The 23,555-nt window shown below is 41.1% G+C and overlaps 1 protein-coding gene across 2 annotated transcripts in view; it reads left to right on the plus strand.

Annotated features, from left to right (window-relative positions):
• SLC49A4 (solute carrier family 49 member 4) overlaps positions 1-23,555 on the plus strand; it is a 70,604-nt gene that overhangs the window by 35,572 nt on the left and 11,477 nt on the right. For both annotated transcript variants that reach the window (XR_013843163.1, XM_079993925.1), the window contains exons 6-7: positions 29-96; positions 5,712-5,839. Coding sequence is in view for 1 of the 2 variants with exons in the window: in XM_079993925.1 (XP_079850051.1) it covers positions 29-96; positions 5,712-5,839 (196 nt within the window). In the remaining variant the exon portion in view is untranslated. The remainder of the gene's footprint in view (positions 1-28; positions 97-5,711; positions 5,840-23,555) is intronic.

The raw sequence follows: 23,555 nt of genomic DNA on the forward strand, positions 1-23,555 counted from the left end.
GTGTTGTTCACTCTTAAATCTTTTCTAGGTGGATGCAGGTTGGATTGGATTTTGGTCTATTGTAGGAGGTTGTATAGTTGGCATAGCACTGGCAAGGTAAGTATCACAGTCTTTCTTCATTTTATTTTTCTTCATTGCAATTGTCTTTTAGTTATACTGAAACAATACCCCTCAGGATCATTTCCTGTCATCTATGACAATTGTAAAAGAAGAAATGCTTTTCTGTGGGGGAGAAATAGGTTCATCTTCTAGCATAGCAATTTGTGTGTTTCATGATCTTTTTAGGCAGTGATTGCTGGAAATTCCATTTGCTCAGTCATCAAACTGAGCAGTTCATATTATTGTGTTTGACAAGTGCTCCCTATCCACTCCATCCAAAGGTGGAAAGAACCACTTAGGTAAAATAATCAAGGAACCATCAGTGGGGTTTTCCTACCTGTTTGCTTTCAGCTCCTCCATTACAGATGTGATGTATTCCTCAACAGAATAGTTAGAGAAATTTGATAGCTCTGATGTCATGTTGAGGTTTTTTGTTTTAGAGAAGAAAAGTACGGCTTACGAGGTGCAGTTAATTTACAAGTTCTCTGATTTATTAAGTGCTCAGAGATAACAAACCCAAATATTTGATGCTGGTTTGGTATCATATTTTGTTATTCTAGTGTGGTGTAGTGGTTAAGAGCGGTAGTCTCGTAATCTGGGGAACCGGGTTCGCTTCCCTGCTCCTCCACATGCAGCTGCTGGGTGCCCTTGGGCCAGTCACACTTCTTTGAAGTCTCTCAGCCCCACTCACCTCACAGAGTGTTTGTTGTGGGGGAGGAAGGGAAAGGAGAATGTTAGCCGCTTTGAGACTCCTGAAGGGGAGTGAAAGGCGGGATATCAAATCCAAACTCTTCTTCTTCTTCTACTATGGGGGGGGGGAATTGGTAGAGCATCTGGCTCAGTTAGTAGAGACTCTTAAAATCAGGGTCATGGTTTCGAGCCCCACACTGTGCAAAAGATTCCTGCTTTGCTGGGGGTGGACTAGGTGACCCTCGTGGTCCGTTCCAGGTCTACAATCCTCTGATTCTACTATCCCCTTGCCTTTAGAGTCTGCTTATAAAGGTTAAGAATTGAGTCTCTTGAAGCCACTGGTGCTTCAAATCCACAAGTTCTTTTGAGATGGGTCTCCCCCATATTATCAGGTCCTGCACCCTGTATAAGGTTTTGTCCTCCCAGCCCTTGTGGAATTGGGCTCCACAAAAATATTTCTATTGCTGTGGAGTTCGCAAATGATTTTGTGGCAGTTACAAAAGACACTAAAAGAGTATTCTGAGACTGAAAGCAAGTTTTATGTTTAAAAAATTAATCTACTACAAAAGGTCAAGATTTTACATAATAGGTCTGCGTCAGCAGATATGCACTAGCATCATCTTATGACTAGAAGAGGATGGCCGTCCAAGCTCAGTTTAAGAGCACAATATAATTTATGAGTAGAAGAAGGAGCTTCCCAGTATTTAAAAGCCTCTATAGAAGCTTGGAAATAGTTTTTAACATGATATAGGAGATTACTGTTATTGAATGGATGTTGGCACATTTTGGGTTGCTGTTCTGTGTCTTAAATCCCATGGCTGTCACGAGTTCTGCTCTCTCACCTCTGGAATCTTTTTTAGTATCTCCTCCTATTCAACAGCCATTGCTTATTTTTACATGTTTCTGGAAATTTAATTTAGAAATGAAGTTGAATAGATTTAATTAGAGAGTGAAATCTGTTGCCAAGATTAGATTGGCCATATTTGAACATTAGAAAAATCCTTGGGGGTTTGTGACCAGAATGTATTGTGGTGAACCTCATGTTCTTGTATTCTTCCTCCTTCACTAAAAACAGATTTGAAGCTTCCCATACTGGTTTGTAACTGTCCTGCCTCAACAGGTGTGGACTGTGGGTGGGCCCAACCCCTAGAATCCAAGGAGGCCAAGGCCTCACACACGAGATTGCCAGAGAAGACATGCAGAGACAACCAGGGTGATTCACAAGTATTCAGCCTAATTTGAAAACTTAATCCAGTGTCAGGAACAGAGGAGATCCAGTCTAGGCAGAAGAAGTCAAGGAGTCTGGCATTGGGGAGCTTGAAGAGCTGTGTTTTTCTTCAGCAGCTGTGAAGCTGTGAAGGGGCTGATAAAGTCTGGCCTACCAGGCTGAGCCTAATCCCAGGCTGGTGTTTGAGGGCATTCTAAGAGCCCTTTATTTCAAGGAACACCTTTACTCCTTAAAGGGGTTTACTCTTGAGTTACTCTGTGACTGTGGGCTTTCGGGCACCTACTTAGTTGTGCACCTGTTGCCTGGACTTGAATATTAGGCACCTGTACTCAAGGTGAGGAGGAATATCTCAGCCTCTCCCTCAGACTCTACTAGGGGCTTATGGCACTCTGACCCTAAGGGCCCCTCAACAGGATTCTGTAGAGGCTCCCTTTCAATTCTAAGGATCTTCAGTACTGACGGAAGGAAATCTCATCTGCTTCTCCCAGTCTTCAGACAGCTGGAGGTCCAGTTTGTCCCCTGTGGATTCTGTTTTCTGGATTGGGGTTGGGCATAACAATAACAAACTTCAGTTTCTTGCTTCATCTGAGCTATTTATTTATTGGATTTATATACCGCCTGTCATCAAAGGATCTCAGAGGGTTCACAACATAAAACACAACATAAAAATGCAGCATAAAAACACAAATAAGTAGCTTAAAGGCTGTGGAGTATTAATCAGCCAAAGGCCTGGTTGAAGAGGAACCTTTTTACCTGGCTCCTAAAGATGAAGGTGCTCTTAAATTGGCAAACCATTTTCTAGTCTTAAGATGACTAGTGCAGATATGCTGACTTCATGTAAATCCTGACCTTTTGTGATAGATTGATTTGTTAAATATGTTGCCTGGTTTCAGCCTCATAATATCCTTTTAATGTCTTCTGTAGCTGCTACGAAATTGATTGCAAATTCCATAGCAATGTAAATATTCTGTGGACCCCAGTGCAACCTCCTTCAGCCTAATCATTTCTACTTTTTCAGAAAAAGCTAACTGACTGTTGCCAGATATCTCTTTCTGATTAAGTAACTTTATAGTTTCAAACATAGGGTTTTGGGCACACAAGGAGTGGTGGTTTGCCACTTTTGATGGATGACTGCTCCCTTTTAGGCCTACTCAGCAGTTATCTATGTACAGTTGAATCAATGTCTGTGCTGACTATAATTTGCTGAAAGTTGTAATTAGGAAAATTAGCTAATGATTCTTGTCAAGTGTGACAGGCTCATGTATTTCAAAGTCAGTCCTGTGACTTACCAGGCAGGCAGCCTGGTACCTATTGTAATAGCTCAGTGTGGGGGTGCTTTGTGTTCTACCAGCTGCTAATTTTCTTACATCAAGTGTTTCCTTTTAGGAACTATGGTGTAGCTTTGCTTCCTCCTAGTCTCTCAGTTCCTTCTTTCATCACACTTAAATCTCAATATAATTTCACTCTGCTTATGAACATTATTTACCTGCTATATGGAATAAGTAAAAGAAACTATATTCAAGTGTCCTTCCCATTTTCAATGATGCACAAGCTGTCATTTGGATGCCAAACTATCTCTGCATGCTGTAGAAATGTTTTTGCGGGTGTTAACAGAATCATGCCTGTCAAAGGAAGGCATAGTTGGAAAATAAGTTCTCAAATTTCATTATTTTGTTACCCGTAGTGTACCGTGTCTTCCTTCACATGAGATTTATGCCCTTGATCTTGCCACTCCAAGCCCCAGACCAGGAGCGTGGCATGTTTATGATTGAAGAGCCTTCAATATTTTAGGCAGCTGGCGGGTATTGCACCCTTTCCTTAGCAGTGATAGACTAGACTGGTGGTGGGGAGGGGAGAAAAATCAACTTCAAACAGTGATAATCTCATGTTTTTGTTTTGTTTTTTAAATCTTCAGAGCAATACAAATCAACCTATTTTTTCCCCCGCTGACATTTTTCTTGTTGCATTCACTAATGCTAAGAGATATTTTTCAGATTTTGTCCTTCACAGCTCAGAATTTCCTTCATCTTTTAAATAGCAGCAAAGTCAAAATGCAGCAACTTTGTAGCATGGTGTAATTTCAGTAGCAATGAGCAGCAGAGTTGACAGCAGCAAATTATTACTCGTAGCTATAGGAGGCACATAATGCGAATTTTTTGGATAAAAAAATCTGGGCCAAGCAGATCTGGGGAGCAGTAGACTTTTTGGTGGGAGGGGACATATATTTGTGGCAGGAAGCATTTGTCTTCTGCTTTTCTATCTTTATCGCTCCTCTGTATTTAACATGGAACTAGGTGCTTTGTCACAATTATACCAACCAAACAATGAAGAGGGTTGGGAGAATGAGCAACAGTGATGGGAAGCCCATTGTCGGTGGAGACTGGACTAGGAGTTGGCGGCAGTAGCTGTTAACAAGAACGTCTGTATAGGCACTATATCGCTGAGTGCTATGTGCAGAGGAGAAAAATATTGGAATTATTTTTCCTTCATGTCTGATTTATAAGCTTCCCAAAGGTGTGTGACTGGCCACTGTTAACAACAGAATGGGGGATTGGTTTGACCAGCGAAGTAGTTCCTGGTGCCAAGCTAGGCCTGTGTGAAAATATAATACAGTGGTGCCCCGCAAGACGAATGCCTCGCAAGACGGAAAACTCGCTAGACGAAAGAGTTTTCCGTTTTGGAGGTGCTTCGCAAAACGAATTTCCTATGGGCTTGCTTCGCAAGACGAAAATGTCTTGCGAGTTCCTGCAGTTTTTTCCCCTTCCCCCTCCCTTTTTCTAAGCCGCTAAGCTGCTTATCCGATAAGCCACTAAAAGCCGCTAAACCGCTAATAGCACTAATCCGCTAAGCCGTCAATGGGCTTGCTTCGCAAGACGAAAAAACCACTAGACGAAGAGACTCGCAGAACGGATTCTTTTCGTCTTGCGAGGCACCACTGTAAGTAGAGTGGAAAGTATTTTGACACACAGGAATGGGAAGATTCTTCTCAGTATATGAATGATCCTTTGGTTCATGGAAGCCCTTTGGATCCAACCCACTGATTTTTTTAGTGATAATATGTGGAAAATAGTAAGTTTCAAATCTGAGGAAAACTTACATGTATTGGTTTCCAATATTAAAAGAGCATAAAGTTGAGACAGGTTTGTGATAATGTTTTGTCTTCAGTTTCATAATGTAGCTGTCTATTATGATCCAATGTGTTTCAGATTGTAAAACTTCTTTTAGGGGCAAGTATAAAGACAAAACCTCTTTTACAGATCAATTTTGAACAAGGTACTTATCTTAGAAACATACTGCTGCCACTTATTCATAAGAAGTATTTGCTTCTTTTGGTGTTAAACTTCAATATATCATATTAGAAATCACTATACAGTGCTACCTCAGGTTACATACGCTTCAAGTTACATACGCTTCAGGTTACACACTCCACTAAGCCAGAAATAGTGCTTCAGGTTAAGAACTTTGCTTCAGGATGAGAACAGAAATCGTGCTCCGGCAGCACGGTGGCATCAGGAGGCCCCATTAGCTAAAGTGGTGCTTCAGGTTAAGAACAGTTTCAGGTTAAGAACGGACCTCTGGAACGAATTAAGTACTTAACCCGAGGTACCACTGTATTTCAAATTGTTGTAGCAATTTCGCTAAAGTTTACAGAATTTGTGAAGGGTTTGTTAATTGTGATTTGTGTTCCTTTCAGGTTTGCCGATTTTATCCGAGGAATGCTGAAACTTATACTGCTTCTGTTATTGTCAGGAGCAACTTTGTCATCCATCTGGTTCACTTTGACGTGTTTAACAACTGTCAGTCATCTTCCTTTAACTACAGGTATGCTAATGCCCAGCCTTGTCAAATAAATGGTTTTGGTAGCGGTTCTTAGATATGTGAGATGTTGGAAAAAGAAGTTATATTGCAGATTAATTTTCAATAAACTGTTTTAATTCTGTGGTGCTGCTGGGCAGGGGAGATTGGCATACATTGTGGGATTTTTATTTTATTTTTTGGGGGTCACTTCTGAACCTCCAGTGCTACAATGTAACTCAAGCCGCTTTGTAATGTATAATGAAGCAGAGGAGACAGCTGTCAGAATTGACAGTGTAAGACCAATTTACATATGCAAGACTGGACTCTTGAAATCTTCACGTCCATTGACTGAAGTCATTATGTCCATTGATTTCAGTGAGTCTACTCTGAGTGTGACTTACACAGATACAACCCATACATTAAGCTGGAAGAACTCCCTGTGTCTCCATAAACAAGTTAAAGTAAAAGAAAAGGCAATAAGAAACTAATTTTATTTAGTGATAGAAAGCCAACAAGGGGAATTTTGAAGTTCATTAAACTGACGTGTCTTTGACAAGGTTTTCAAGACTCCTGTTAGCTGGCTATAAACATTGGTTAAAACAAGTGATTAATTCTAACCCTTTAGCCCGACCTGCTTGGAATTCCAGTGGATAATAGTATGTTTTGTGGTTACTTATCTGGGAACACAAGTATGTAGGGAAGTAATAAGCTTGTAATATGTCAAACTAATTAACTTGCCATTTCCCCTTTACTTGTTTTGTTACACCCCCTTTGTATATTACAATAGGTATTATGTACGAAGTACAGTTTGTCTATAGTAATGTTAAGTCAGACAAAAAGTATATGTGGTTATTTAGTTTTGAACTAGACTGGGGAAGCATTTCTGAAATTTCTTTGTTTTGATATCATAGGCTTCTCCTACCCTACCCATCTCTTCATCCCACTTTTTTTTGCAGGGGTTGGGTGGGTTCTCATACCTTCTTGTATCTATATCTTGGGGAGATGCTTGAACTGAAATCCTGGATAGAAATTCAGTATATCTGTATAGTAACTAAACTTCACAGGGACGCAGGTGGCGCTGTGGGTTAAAGCCTCAGCGCCTAGGACTTGCCGATCGAAAGGTCGGCGGTTCGAATCCCTGCGGCGGGGTGCACTCCCGCTGCTCGGTCCCAGCGCCTGCCAACCTAGCAGTTCGAAAGCACCTCCAGGTGCAAGTAGATAAATAGGGACCGCTTACCAGCGGGAAGGTAAACGGTGTTTCCGTGTGCGGCTCTGGCTCGCCAGAGCAGCGATGTCACGCTGGCCACGTGACCCGGAAGTGTCTCCGGACAGCGCTGGCCCCTGGCCTCTTAAGTGAGATGGGCGCACAACCCCAGAGTCTGTCAAGACTGGCCCGTACGGGCAGGGGTACCTTTACCTTTACCTTTAACTAAACTTCACACCACTTATATATATCATCTAATGATATTAGACAAATTCTTGGAGTATAAGGCTGTCAGTGGCTACTAACTGTGATGGCTGTATACTACATGCAAGATCAAAGACGGCATGCTTCTGAATATCATTTGTTGCGGAATAGCAGCAGGAGAGTGCTCCCAGGCTCATGACTTCCTTGTGGGCTTCCTAAAGACACCTGATTGATCAGGTGGGAAAAAACAGGATACTGAACTAGGCATTCCTTTAATCTGATCCAGTCAGGCTCTCCTTTTGTTCATATTCATACAGTTGGTAAGGTTGCTGTACTTGGGGAGGAGGTGTTAGTGAAAGAAGCTGTGCCATGTTGTATTGCTGCATTTTCTGTTGTGCTCTCTTTTTCTTCCTCATCATTGTTTTTAAACTAGTCTTCCGCTTTTGTGGCTTAGTCGCTGCTCATTTCTGTTTGCTTGTTTTCCTTCACTGATTCTCAGTCCCTGTCCCACTGGAGCTCACATTTGTTCCCATTCAATTTACTGAAACATGAAGTGGCTTTATTGGACTTAAGAGCTGATAATCCTTAAGATGGGAGGCCGGGAGTTTATGACTTGGTAGCCTCTGCCTGAAGCTTTGTGCAAATCCATTCATCCATTTAAAACATCAGCTTCTGTTCTCCTGTTTGGAAGCTTTTTCTTCTAAAAGAGAAGGCTTAGAAGATTTTAATTTAAACTGAGAGGTGCCACTACCTGAATGTGTTTTAGAAGTTGCACATATGCTTAAATCAGATCTGAGAGGATTGGAGAGGCTTGAAACTATCTTAATAAACCTTGGAAGACAAGTCTTTGGTTTGAAGCTGTACTCTCTGTTCTGGAGAGGAGCACTCTTGGTTTGAAGCTGATGTGCTACACCTGCTGTAAGTTCTGTAGCCACAGAAATTGCCTTCCCCCAGCTCTGCCATTGAACTTAAATTAATGAACGGAGCTTTGATAGAGTACCCTCTCTATATAAATATAACTCTGTCTTATTCAAATTAACTTTGAGACTCCCAAATTGTCCTTGGTGCATAGCTATAAACCAGAAATGAGTACAGCATATTGAAATAGATGTCTGGTTGAGAGGAAATACCACCAGAATTACCGAAACTATAAATTCCATTTGGTGTATCCTTTGATCTGTGTTTCATATTCTAAAATAATCAGCTCTGAAATATTTTTTTTAATAAGGCAAGAAAAGTATTTTTAATGGCTGAACAAATCACGTGTTGCAGAAGCTGCTGTCTTTGAGATGGCAAATCCTTGCACCGTTCTTCCCGATCAGGAGTGAAGAGATACATTGAGAGTTTTCCCCTTTGTGCTTGTCTGCTCTGTTATCAAATGCAGGTAGTAAAATAAATTGTAATGAAAAGTGAAACTGTCTGAATTGATGCAGCAGGAGCAAACTTATGCATTCACTTCAGTTCTTATTTACTGAGATAAAAGTGGACGGGCTTCAGCAGGTGAAAATCACCTCCGTCTCCCTCTGTCTCTGTTTCATGCAAAACCCACTGATCCAAAACAGAGCTGGTAGATCAAGTTTATATTTTGCCAGTCTCAAATCGCTGTTTTCAGAGATTTCAGCACACACAAAACATGATTGCCTGAGAATAACAACAACCCCTATATTTTTTTCTTGGTTATTGTAGCATTAAGTTGCATTGCTTTTTTCCTAGAAGACTGCTGTGACTGTAGAAATGACAGATAATCTCTCAAATGGATTTGATAGCTTTTCATTATTAAAAGCTTTTTTGGCACCCTCCTTCAAGACTGAAGGGAGTTGGTGTCTTGGAAAAGAGAATATTGGACTGTGCTTTAGTAAACCAGGTCAGTGGCTTACTTGGTCAATTCCATTGTCTATGTAACTTGCTTAGTGATTTCTGGTCTAATAGGGATGAGCTTGGTTTCTGGAAGGTTTGTTCCTTCTGTCTGCGTGATAGTGTCCATGTCCCCAGTTTATTGTCACATCTTAACCAATTTGACATTCATTCTACCATGAATGTATATGCATGTAAAATGGTAGGGAGTTTGAGGTACAGGGAAATTTGTGGAGTTGACAGATAATTTTTATACGTTTTGTGAGGATATTTCTGTCAAATGGATTAATGAAATAAATGAATTTGGCTTGCTTCCTTCGGCTCAGGTGCAGGGTTTCTTTCCTGCAATCCAACAGCTTCACTTTGTGATTCTTTTGGATGTAATGTCTATACAAGTGTTGGGTAGCTCAGTCAGTAGAGCTTGAAACTCTTAATCTCAGGGCTGTGGGTTCGAGCCCCACGTTGGGTGGAAGATTCCCGCATTGGAGGGGATTGGACTAGACGACCCACGTGGTCCTTTCCAACTCTACAGTTCTTTGATACTATGAAAATGGACAGTAGACTGGATGTACTTAGGTCAAGGCCATATTTTAGGGAGAAGAGGATCTTAGAAACCTTCTCACAAAGTAAATTTAATTGCAGACCAAGTCAGGCTGATGTGAGGGTCATGAAGTTTGCACAACCATAGGCTACAACAGTCTCCAAGACTCTGGGCTTGCAGTGTTTCTTTATTTTGCTAGGAGCCACCGGTGCAGTGCAGATACTGTAAACTGCAACTCCCATCATATCTTACCATTAACCATGGTGGCTGGAGCTGATGGGAGATGTAGTTCAAAACATTTAGAGGGCAACATGTTTGCTTACATCCCATGCAAATTATCTAATGCTTTGTGAGAATGATCCTATGTCCATGTGGTTGAACAGATCCTGCCCCCACTCTCAGTTGCATATTTCTTTCTCATAGTGAACATATTGACTACCATTCTTTCCAGTCTTACGGAACTAAGGATGGAATTTGGTGTTGCACTATTAGAAATCAGCTTGCCAGAAGAAACAATCCCCCCTTCCCTGTGGACTGTTCTGGGGTTCCTGTGACCCCCGGAGCCAATTTCAAGGGGGCAGGGGGGAATTCCCACTGCACAAGCAGAAGCCCTTCCTGCTGATGGTGTTCATTGGGTGAATTCTGCCAATGATCTTCTTTATTTTTTCATACTAGTTTGGGTATTTTATATTTGTGACCAAAAACTTGAGATCGTATGCTAGAATGAAAGATTAATGTTTGGTATGACAAGTAATTTTATCCCCGTAGGCAAAAAAGTGTCTCATATCTGTGACTGACACAAGTTTGTTGGCCTGTCAGTTACAAGTTGATCCCATCCAAATTCAACTTCTGTCACATTCACTTAATTTTAGTTAATTGTAAGATTAATCTTTTCAGGCTAGGTATCAGTATGCATAATAAGTTGTCTTCCCATAGAGCTGTGGGGAATGAAAACTAGAGAACCTTTCACAACAAGAAGACGATCTCTTCCTTTGACATAGCAAGCAGCCTTTGTTTCTCTTTCATTCCTCAGGATCCATGTCTAGAGATTATTGCTAATATCAATATAGTATGCCAACACAATAAGTCTTCAGGTTTTAAAAGCCTCTTCTTATCTCATTCTTGTACGCCAGTACATATTTTAGCACTTGGCATGATGTTTTCTAAAGCAGAATCCATTAGTTAGAGGTCAGATTCTTATTTTTAGGTTCAGTCATAGAATCTTAGAGTTGGAAGGGACCCCCAGAGTCATCTAGTCCAACCCCCTGCAATGCTGGAATCTCAGCTAGAGCATCCCTGACAGGTGGCCATCCAACCTGTGCTAAAAAACCTCCAAGGAAGAAGAGTCCACCACCTCTCATGGGAGTCTGTTCCACTGCTGAACAGCTCTTACTGTCAGAAACTTTTTCCAAATGTTTAGTTGGAATCTCCTTTCTTGCAACTTGAAGCCATTACAACATTGAAATGGAAACACCCAGTCTTTTCTTGCTACATTTGCTAGAGACAAAGTTTGCCTATTTCAAACTTAACCACATAGCATTTTAAATACACAAACATAACTTTTTATGTACATTGAACTAATATCCTTAAGATGAACTTCATGATTTTTAGACTTTTTTATTGTGCAATTGAATATTATATGGATGCAATGCATTCTCTTGATTTAGATATTTGTATAGTTTTGTTCTGAAGCTCCTGTCTCACATCCACACTAAGTGATATAAGGATGAAAGCAAACCAGCTATTTAAGTGCTAATTTATAGGGCTTTGTGTGGTCTCTTTATTCCTGACCATAACTATGCAATATAATGGCGACCTTTGTGCTCTGGAGTAATTGAGGGAAATGGCACGATTTAATTGATTTGGTTGAACTTATTCTTTTTTCTGTTAATTAAAAGTTCCAGGGTGTGTAGCATGTAGCTCAGATAAAGTGTGGGAGTTCAAATGCAGGGCAGTGCTTGGTGACACTCAGGCTTTGGGGAAGGAATGTGAGATGGCTGGTTAAGAAGTCAGAGCTGGTTCAGCATTAATGCCAGAGCAGCTTTGCATTGACATTGGAGGTTGCACAGGGCATTGGCAATCTTTTTTAAACGATGAAGAGGGAATACACTGTGTATAACAAAAGCAGTTTATCCATGTGTCCAAGTATCTAATTTAGCATTCCCAGTAATACTTCACATTTTCAGGGCAATTGTATGTACGCCAATTATTTGATAATGGTACTTGCTGTATGGGGAGAAAGCAAAGTCAGAAGCAGCCAGATCCAAATTAGTTTCTAGGTTATACTTCCGAAGGGCTGCCTATCCATCAGGTTTAGGTAAGCGAGAATTTCCAATGGTAAGGCTTGTAAGTTGCTGCAAACCTGCAGCATGGGACTTTTTGTCCCTTTCCTGTATCTCTGAGAAATTCCTTGTTGTTCTTATAGTACATCCATCACTCTCACTGCTCAGAATATGCAAAAGTACTATTCTGCCAATGCTACATATTTTAGAAAGATATAACATCAAACTAAGTCTCTCACGTTATCAGGCTGGTTTCATAAGCTTTTGATTGGAACCACCTGGAGGAGCCTTCTAGTAGAAAAGGTGAGTGGCTTGGAAAGCTCTTAAAATTAGATGTTAAGTTATACTCCTAGTCAAGCATACTAGTTAACCAAATAGATCAACATAAACATTATTTGTAGGATTATGCTGAATGTTCTCTCATTTCAGTTTTGAAGTAAAGCAATGCTTTCATGATGGGCAAAATATACCTGCCCAGAGAAAAACAACCTTATGTATGTTCACATTATTTTCAACCTCTTAGCAGGAAATGGGAAGAAACAAATGGCAGCAGTTTGTGCCTTTTTTCCTTTGTAGAGGGATTTATTTAGGTCTTCTTTTTCCTTAATAGAGCCATTCATATAATGAATGAATGACAATGCTATGTAACCAATGTGTTTTGCTATGTAGCTAATGTGTTACTATTTCTGATAATCCCAAATAGCTAATATTACTAAGCAAAAGCAAATCAAAGTCAATTCAGAGCGCTGCTTCTTTGATTACTCAAATGGTGATTTTAGCTGAGGGATCACATCCTACAGAACAGAATTGCATCATGGCGCTGCTGTGAATCCAGTCATACCTAGCTACATGTTGATGTCTGTGAGGGAACACAAATCTCATCCAGAGTGAGAGGGTAGCAGTTCCTGGATAGCTGAGGAATTCGGTCCACTTTTGAAGCAACCACTGAAACATTGCCTAATGTATGGAGAAAGCTTTTAATACTGGCAAAAATGTTTAACAAAAAATATCCCTACTTAGTGCATATAAAGGGGGATGAGAGAGAGAGACAGAGAGACTGCTAAAAGCAACACTGCTGAATGAAGGCTACTATGGGTACAGTCCAGCCCAAGTAAAGTCTGTTTACATCTAATTGATTTTAATGAGGCAGACTTAAGTCTTTGATTACTTCTATTGAAATAAATTAGACTTAGAATTTGTCATATTTGTGCTTTTATTTGTGGCCTTGCAGTGTAGTTTGCATTACCTAGAGTCATTCTCTTAATTTTTTCAGTGGTTTGGAATTCTAAAGGACATTCCATTGTCCTTGATCTACTACTGTTAAGCTCATTGGCTCAGCTGTGATAGAGACAGATCTCCTCCTTCAGTTCGGCCATAGTCTTCCTTCTATTCGTCTATGGGAGAAACAGTAACAAACTCTGCACCCCAAGGCAGCTTCAGTCAGCTAGCCATTGGCAGAGAGCTGACAGGCCCTGCAATTTCCAGCAGTAGCTGTGCCACCAGAGGCCATGTGAAGTGGCTCATAGTCATGAATCATCCCTTCCCTACAGCAGTAACAGCCAAGCTGAAACTGTGCTAAATTCTACAGGTGAACTCTTTGGCTTAACTGCTGCCATTCTCTGCTGGACTGCTTGCCTCAGAAGGTCTGCTCCTCCTTTCAAACTTGTTTAGAGTTAGATCATGCACAGAGAACCCTTATAACACTGGTCAACAACAAATTTGTTGTCTGCGTTTTTTCAGTTGATTTAGGATGAATTTGATCTGCTGAATCTGAAAATCACATTGGTTTTGCTCAATCAGGTCAAGTTTTTGAGCTACGGCCACGTGTCTTTTTTTACGTTTTTGTTCACATGTACGCTTGTGTGGAGCATTTTAGAAGAAGTTGGTGGGGGTAAAATGCCATGTCAAATAATTGTTTTGATTGGAAATGATTATTTTAATGACAAGAAGTATTCAGGTCCGATATGTGTGATTATGCCGAAAAGGGATCACTTTGAAGTCATAAAACCTCAAAATCTTCCATAAATTGGTGCAGCTCCATAAATTGGTGGGATCAACAGAAAGAACCGGAGCAGCCTCAAGTATCCTGATCTTCAATCAGCACATCATCCTGTAGCTCATTGTGATGAAATTCCAGTGCCTATCTTTGGAGAACTTCCTGACATTAGTGACGAAGATGCCTCCAATGTTGAAGGACATGAAGAAGAAAAAGTGGTTCTTGAAGATGATGCTCCACATCCATTTTCCCAAAAGGAGTTGAATGATCTAGTTCGTGACCTCAGCTTATCAAAGGACTCTGCCGAACTGTTGGCATCCAGATTGAAGGAAAGAAACCTCCTCTCTGACAGTGCTCGCATCAGCTTCTTCCACAACAGGCATCAAGAGTACCTCCGTTTTTTCTCGGAAGAGAAGGACTTGGTGTACTGTGCAGATATTGCGCAGCTTCTGCTCAACCTTGGAGTGCTACAGTATGAACCCAAAGATTGGAGACTGTTCATTGACAGCAGCAAGCGATCACTGAAATGTGTTCTGCTACATAACGGCAACCAGTTTGCCTCTATACCCCTGGCTCACTCGAGTACACTGAAGGAGAACTATGAAGCGGTGAAGTATGTGCTGGAGAAAATTGGTTATGATCAGCATAAGTGGTTTATTTGTGTTGACCTGAAGATGGTGAACTTTTTGTTGGGACAACAGTCTGGCTTCACCAAGTACCCATGTTTTCTGTGCATGTGGGATAGTAGGGACCGTGCTCAGCATTACACGAAGAAGGACTGGCCTGTGCAGGAGGAATTGGTGCCTTGCAAAGAAAGGAACGTCATCAACGACCCTCTGGTGGACAGAGACAGAATACTCTTTCCACCCCTGCACATCAACCTCGGCTTAATCAAGCAGTTCACCAAGGCTCTGGACAAGGATGGTGACTGCTTCACTTACTTGTGCCAGGCTCTTCCAGGATTGACCATGGAGAAGTTGAAAGCTGGCATCTTTGACGGTCCTCAGATCCGTCAGCTCATCAGAGATCCACAGTTCGGAAAGTCAATGAACGAAGTGGAACTGGAAGCTTGGAAGGCATTTGTTCTGGTAGTGAAGAACTTTCTTGGCAACAATAAGGCCAGAAACTATGCAGAACTTGTCAACAACATGCTGACTGCTTTCAGAAACCTGGGCTGCAACATGAGCGACAAGATGCACTACCTATTTTCACATATGGACCAGTTTCCTGAGAACCTGGGTTCAATGAGTGACGAGCAGGGGGGAGAGATTCCATCAGGACATGAAAGAGATGGAGACCAGGTATCAGGATCGCTGGGACGCAGTCATGATGGCTGACTGCTGTTGGACTCTGAAGAGAGACCACCCTGCCGCTGAGCATTCCAGGAGTTCCAAGAAACGGAAGTTCAAACCCTGAAGTTTGAAAAATGGTGAAGCAACATGCAATTTACATGTACTTACCTTTATCAATGCCCACCTGACCTGATGGAGAGAAACGGATGCCATTTCCTGATTCAGCAGTGCAAAAATACCCTAAATCAGTTGTAGAAATCTAGACAACATTCAAAAAGTAAAAAATTGTTGCCCAGTGTAATCACTTTTAGACTGTCCAAGTAGAGTACAGTAGTAAGACATGTGGTGGGAGACAGTGTGTTTCTGAATAGCAGTGATTTGAAGCCACAGGAGGGGAGAGTGCTCTTGTAGCTCTTGAAAACCATTTGTTTTCAAGCAGTGTGCTGTGGTATCCTGGGGTACCTTGAATGATGGTCAGGGGTGTCGCAGGCAACACTGGCCTCTGTCCCTCTTCCATTCCCTTCCTCTTCTGATGCCCTCTTGCGTCTCTGCCTCCCAAAGGCTTGCACAGCTGTTTATTGCAGCAGCCCTGGCTATAAACTCCAGAAATAAATGGTGCCTCTGGGAGGTGCCTTTCTTTGGGATGGGGGGCAGCTCAGAGACCTGGAGCAGCAGCAGCAGCTGCCCAGAGGACTCCCAAGGAAGGAGGAGAGGAGGCTGAGAGAAGACTCCACAAGGGAGGGTGTTCGAAAAAGAGTGAGAGAGGCTGCCAGCTCTGCAGGCAAGGGGTTAACATAACTGGGCTCATGAGCCCCACATGCGTGCCACAAAAAGAATGTAGTTGGTCAAGGGAGCTGTGGACTCAAGAAGGTTGAAAACCTCTGCCTCAGTTGAACCTCTTAAGTAAATACCATCAAACCCACAATGAGAAAATGACCACACTGGCAGAGCCCTCACTCGATAAAATACTATGTTGTGGGTGTATTTATTTCTTTTCAGGGAACATATGAATATTTTATGGCAATATTAGCACATGTTCCATTCTTAAATTGCCTATAGGTTCATACATGGCAATAGATTATCTTTAGCTCTGAGAAAACCTTGCCTGGTTGTGGAATCATTTTCTAACATGCAGACTTAGGCACCTGCATACATTAAAAGCTGTATTCTTCTGTTAAGTTTGCTACCCAAATTATACAGTTGCATGTTCACCTGCAATCTGTGCCCTTGTAACTAGAAAAAAACCATATGTGAGCTTGTGAGCTAATTTTCCATATGAAGAAGTAGCACTTTGTGGTATTTCTCTTGCTTAGTTAAAGCATTATTTAACAATGCCGTCAATGTAGCTTGAAGCCCAGAATGACCGTAGCCCATGCTTTGATTCCTCTTGCTGTAGTCACTTTAAGATTGGAGAGTCTTGGGTATTTCTTTCTGGGGAAGTTGGAAGGAAAATGCCACAATATATGTCTAAACCAGCTTTGTTTCCCTTATTGCCTATACCAAAGTGAGAAGAGAGTTTTGTGTTTGTATCTTGGTTATAGTTTATTACAACCAAGCTAGTTTATCATTGCTATTCTACATTTCTGTTTAATAATAATTGATAATAGTAAATCAAAGCAGCTTACACTGACATTAAATTTATCAACATAAAAACAAATACAGTAGTACCTCGGGTTACATACGCTTCAGGTTACAGACTCCGCTAACCCAAAAATAGTACCTCGGGTTAAGAACTTTGCTTCAGGATGAGAACAGAAATCGTGCTCCGGCAGCGTGGCAGCAGCAGGAGGCCCCATTAGCTACAGTGGTGCTTCAGGTTAAGAACAGTTTCAGGTTAAGAATGGACCTCCAGAACGAATTAAGTACTTAACCTGAGGTACCACTGTATAAGAAGACATGCCCATTAAAACAGTACAGTGACAATAATAAAAGATCACTTTAAAGACATGGGGTTTGATCCAAGCGTACCCTTTTATTCATGGAATCAAGCGTCAGTAACGTCACATTCTGTGCTGTTCTGGAGGGTCCCTCAAATACATTTTCAGGGGTGCACTAGGTTGATAGTGGAATTTGTGAAAATTGTGCCCCCTACACTACCATTTGTGGGTGCCTTTCCCCAAGTGGAATTCCACTCCAACCTTATGAAGTGAAGTTAGTTTAAAAATATAACCCAAAATAGCATGTATGTCTCTCTGCACTTCCTTAAAAAAAGTGTACATTCCTTTTTTTAGTAAGTGTGATATCTCTTTGATTAGGTTACTTAGGAAACCAGTTCCCCTGAAGGAGATGGGACCTCTCATGCTGCTGTTAATGACTTTTGGTCATTTGCTGTGTTTTGTTTTGCTTTGAGGCAGAGTTCCAAAGAGTGTTTTGTTTGAAGTATAATTTCACTATGATTTTTGTGGAGAATAGAATGTAAACCAGATTTATTCTTTAACTGCAAGCCACGTACATGACTTTTTCGTGTGAATAAGAACTTGATCGATATGCACTGGAATAAGAATATTTCTAGTGAACTGCATTAAATTGATGAACATACCCTATGGGGAAATGCTTTTTTGTTTCTGTGTAATTCCATTACTTAATTATGGGAAAGCCTGCTATGTTAAAATTACACCGCTCAGGTTTCATGAGAGGCTGTTAACACTTGGCTACTTCCCTGCCAGCTTGCATAATAATTAGCTTCATGCAGAGTAAAATAGTGGGACTTCAAATGAAGTAAATATTGCTGCGCACGAGCAGGATCTGATATCACATTTTATAGGGTCAGTTAGAGGAAAACAGATTGTTAGTTCTGTTAGAAATCACCGTGATGAGTGCACAACAAATACTCTTATTCTTTATACTGTGCTCGACTTCCCAGTAATAATTGACCACCCTACATCCAATATTGTGCAGCAAACTGAAGCAATGTGATTTGTCTTGTCTTCAGTTCAGTATGGTTTTAAATACCATTACTCAGGAGCTACCTCGTTCCCAAGTTTGCCTTGTGAAAATACATCTAATGGTGCAAATGAAGCTGAAGCACATACATCAAGTAATGTTCGAGAGATAAGACTGCTGATTAATGGATCTGTGTGACCGGGAGTGACGGATGGATAAGTAAATCTTCTGAAGAATCACCACTAGGAGACTGTATGTTTGGAATGAAGGGGAGGGTGGAGGAAAAAACTTTTTTTTTTCTTTGCATGATGTGATATTAATAACCCTTCACCCCAGATAGAAATAAGATCATTGCGTTTTTATTAATCACAAGCAGGAATTCAAGAACTGTGTGGGATGGATTATAACAGGAGAGAGGATTGGTGAATGGTGAGAAAGAGGAAATTTTTTATGACGCAGTTTAAAAATGGCGTCTCGCCAAGACAGGCTTGCCGGAGAAAGAAGGACAGGGGGAGGAGAATCAGGATCATTCGAAAGAGAAGGAATGTTGGAACGCAAGCTTGTCCTGACAGAGCCTCCTGATTCATTTGATTTATTTGGCAAGCCTGAGAAAAGTAAAGGACAGACCGAAGATTTTTTTTTTTATGGAAGCTTTGAACAGAGGCTGTCCCTGAACGATATGATCTTTGAAGAGTACAAAACCCACACAGAGGATGCCTGTTTTCAATCTGCTTGTGAAAATTATCAGAGATCGCAAAGAAAGGATTATACCATGACAACAAGAAGAGAAAGAAAGTAATAAAGGACTATCTGGATTGAACTGGATAGAACTGTCTAATTAAAGCAGTAATATAAGTGATGTTTGGACTCGTTCGGAGTTATGGACTTGTGCGGAGCTTGATGTATGGGTACCCCCAACAAAATTTAAAATTTGGCTGTATAATTTGGAACTAATGTGATTTGGATAATGTGATGTGATTGGCCTGTTAATAAAAAATATTTTTAAAAAAAGAAAATACATCTAATGGGATGGAGTGCATACTAAATTGAGATGAATGAGGCAAACTGGCATGGACATATAGGATGAAATCTGTCAGAGAGCAAGATTTTTAATTATTTGATGGCCAGTATTGTTCTGTTGAACTGCTGAGTCTTCCTCAATCTGCTGCGTCTGTTGGCTATGTTCAGATGACACAGTTAACTTGTTTACTGGGATTGGAACAAGCCTTAGGCTTTGGCTCTGTGGCCTACCAAGCCCTAAACTGCTGTTAATCTTTATTATGGTTTGTTGAAATAAGCCAGCTTTAAACTAATTTCAAGTTAGCTTGTTTCATACAAACCATGGTTAACCTTGGTTTATTGCGTTTGGACTAAAAGGCAAGGTGAATCAAAAGTTTACAAGTGAACATAAATTGGTTTTGTAAACAGCAGGACTCTGTACTCTGGTGCAGATGTAACACTGGCTATTACCAAACCATTCTTTGCATATTGGGAGCCAGCGTTGGGTTTCACCTTGGTTGACGATTACTTCTGCACTAGTGCTAACGAGGGTTCACATGTGATGCTATACTGTACGTAAGGCAAACAGAAGAATGGATGGAATACATAATTGCAGTGCTTTTTTTTTCTAAAAAAAATATTTAGGGGAAAACTCATATTGAAACTCTCATTTTCCTACTCATATTAAAATATTGCTCCTCAATGAGGCCAAACTTAGATTCACAAAAATGTTGTGCGGTATGTGTACCCCTGCATACCCCCAGAAAAAGCACTGCCTAAATTGTTTTCTTAGAAAACCCTCCCTCCCTTCCCATTTGTGTTTTTAAATGTAGTTCTACATATTCTGGTGCAAATAAAGGTGTCCCTCCACCCATCCACACACTTTCCCTTTGCTTCTGGCTCTGAAATCCTATCAGATGCCAGACTACAAAATAAAAAATCTAAACCATGATTACTTTTTATTTAAGAGGGATTAGAGGACACTTGCATTGCAAAACTGTGTTGCTGGCACCAATACGAAACAAAACACAACAACTTGTGCAACAGATTTACTAAATTACAAGTCTCAGTGAGGACTTTTTGTTAAATCTATGGGAATTGTGGCAAGGGATTGACTCATTCTGCTTCAGCAAGAAGAGCTCATTGGCTTCATGACATTACATTTCGTTTCAACTCTTCCTGAACCATGTTGAACTTCACTTGGAACGTTCCTCTGCTTTTTTTTAATCCTGAAGCTGTAATCAAAGAACATACAAGGAATGAAAAAAGCTTACGAGTGCCTTAATTCAACAACCTAGGCATGTTACAAAAAGAAACAACCCACAAAGCCGCAATCCTCTGTAAAGGCTAACCTAATCAGTCCTATTCCAAATCTATGCCGTTTATCTCTAGCAGTCCCCGCCCCCCGGGTTTTGTCTCGAGGCATACCCTTTTCTGCGATGAAATATGCACCTCTGCCCTGGGAAAGAAGCATATCACACAGATGATCTGATGAATAGCTATTTGTGCCTTATATTTAAGCCCTTGCTATCCCTTCTTCATGACTCTTCATATATTAACAAGTGGGCATCTTTTTCAGCACTTCCAGAAAAGAGATACAGAAGATAATATTTTCTAGCAAGAGGGGATGATTTAAATCAAGATGGTTTAAAATCAGTGATTTGAATGAGCAAGAAAAAGGAGGTTGATTTAAGTCGTTTTCTTTTGATACTACTTCACATATTTCCTAAAAGATGGTGCAAACTACTAAACTCTGTTAATTTACAGAATATTGCTTACCCTGTTCCATATGTACAACCAAGCCTTGCATCTCTTAGTCTCAGTATACATTTTACATACTTCCTTCTTTTTCCCTGTAGAGGGAATGTCTCTAAAATGTTCTCATATAGGATCTTTCTTATGACAAACACCCATGACAATCTGCAAAGTTAGCAGTAGAATCCTATTTTCCCAGGAGTAAAGCACCTCCGGGTGCAAGTAGATAAATAGGGACCGCTTACCAGCGGGAAGGTAAACGGCGTTTCCGTGTGCGGCTCTGGCTCTGGCTCTGGCTCTGGCCAGAGCAGCGATGTCACGCTGGCCACGTGACCCGGAAGTGTCTCCGGACAGCGCTGGCCCCTGGCCTCTTAAGTGAGATGGGCGCACAACCCCAGAGTCTGTCAAGACTGGCCCGTACGGGCAGGGGTACCTTTACCTTTACCTTTAAATCCTCTTGAATTCAGTAGGGCTTTAACTATAAGTGAGTATAGGACTGCAGCACAAATATGGGGAATAATAGGGACCTGAGCGCTGCACAATTTTGTCTTCCAGTCTTCTTTCCGGTTGCTCCTTTCTGCTTCTCTTGGTCCACATTTAACAAAAATGAGGTATCCATGATTGATAGGTCAAAGCAGGGGTGATTATTACTAGGCAGACTAGAGCTGTTGATTCTCATCAGATTAAGATGAAATGCCTATATCTGAGTAATGATAAGATAGGTTCTTCATTGAGACAGAAAAATCTATCTGGATATATCTGATGGAAGGGGTTGATTCAGTGCATATAAATGAACTGTAGGTCTAACACAGCCTTGTGACTATACCCCACCCCCAAGTTACTACTAGCCTGTTAAAAGAAAAGAAAAAGCACTAACCTGCTAGGTGCTGTCCAAAGAGGGATGGAGAGCGGCATTTCTGCGCTGGGTGCAGAGGAGAGACAAGGTCTCCATCCTTCCTCCAACAGCCCACTCCTTTCTGTGCATGGAATCCTCGTTGTCAGTGACTACAAAGCTACTATCAAGGTTGGCTAATGTGCTTATATCCAAATTAATTTACATTTGATCTCTTTATTATATAAGAGAAACTTAGCAAACCTTGTCAGAAGAATTCCTGTGTAGGAGTTTCCACTTGTGCAGTGGGGCTTTCCCCCCACTCTCCTCCCCCTGTGGCCCTGAAATTACCTTGTGGCGGGGAGTTGGGAGGATCCCCATAATAGGGTGGGTGTGGTTTGTTCTGCTTGTGCAGAGAGAATGTTCATCACAGTGCAAAATTGAATTCCACCCTCCGTATTTTCAATTACTATTTTTAAAAAATCTTAAATCTGATTTTTAGTCCACCTAACATGCTTATATTTGAGAGGAAGCCAATAGAGACATCAAAGGTGGTGAATATGGGATTAATCTCAGTACCAGGTCATATGTCTATCCCCAAGATAGTAACGTCAGCACGTGGGCCGGTGCAGCTGTAGCATTTCTCCCTGAAATGTGGTTAAAGGAATTGAACTGGGCTGCAGTGTTGTGCTCCTCTCCCTTAGAAAGTCAGGTGGCCCTCTGCCTTCACCATAATGAGAGGAGTATAACTATTACATTTGAACTCCCCAGTGGTGCCTTGGCTGCTTCATTTCTTTATGTCAAGGGACTTTGTCTGAATTTGCCATAGTGTGAAAATCTCCAAAGTTGCCATATCAGAGAGAAATTATTTCTGAAGTGTTGTTTTTTCCCCCTGTCACTTGAGAGCAGTTTCAGATAAAAGGTTTTAGAACAAGGAGGTCAAGTGTGTGACAGCCTGTTTTCCTCTGCCCTAGAAATATATTTATGAACTCGCACTCAAGTCCCCCCCCCACTCCGCAAAACCCATTTTTTGTTTTATTTTAGCTGAAAGAACTTCCTCATCCTCCGGTGCCCTTGAGAGCACATTGAGATAGGCGTACAGTGTTTGTTTGTTTCTGAGAGCAGAACATTCATTAGAAGCCGGAGGAGATTGCTTTCCATTCCCCTCTCTCACTGCAACAGACATCCAAATGCCAGGGACACAAGAAGGTTTTGTTCTAACCCAGAGTGTGAACTCGCACCATGAAGAAAGTGGCTGGGGATTCTTTCTAGCTTTCAAGTGCCGTGGGTTGAGGTGATCTTCAGCACAGTACATTTACCTGCTTACCTCATAAGCTAGATGCTCTTCTCTACTTAATGTCACAACCCACCACATAGTGAAGCTTGATTAATTCATTTGATTCCTGAGGGTATTGTCCTGGATTGTGCCTCTTCTGAGTCCTCTTCCAGGCTAGGCACTGTACTCCATGCCAGACCAGCAGTCACTTCCAGATGCAAGCAATTGCGGAAAGTTAACTTCCTAAATAGTATTTTCTGCAGCCACAAATTCCCCATTTGGTTAGTTTGGGACTCTGCTTTAAAAGATCTGGACTGCTCTTCTATTTAAGTCACGCCAGAGGGAACGTAGCATTCTATAGCATTGGCTGTACTGGATACAAAGACCTGTGAACCTGGTAAATCCTTAGAGTTTGGTTTTCCTGTAATGTGGAAGCCTGAATTAGGCAATTCTGACCTACATAGTTAACAGCAAGAGAGGTTAATTCACAGTTCATTCCCAATTTAGCACAGTAATTAGCTGTTTGTAGAACACTGTTTGTGTTTGTTTTGGAGTTAAATACACATAGACATAAGCCACACTTTTAAAAATCTGCTGCACCTTTATAGAGTGAAATTTAAAC

This window comes from Podarcis cretensis (assembly GCF_951804945.1).
Source record: "Podarcis cretensis genome assembly, chromosome: 1".
NCBI lineage: Eukaryota > Metazoa > Chordata > Lepidosauria > Squamata > Lacertidae > Podarcis > Podarcis cretensis.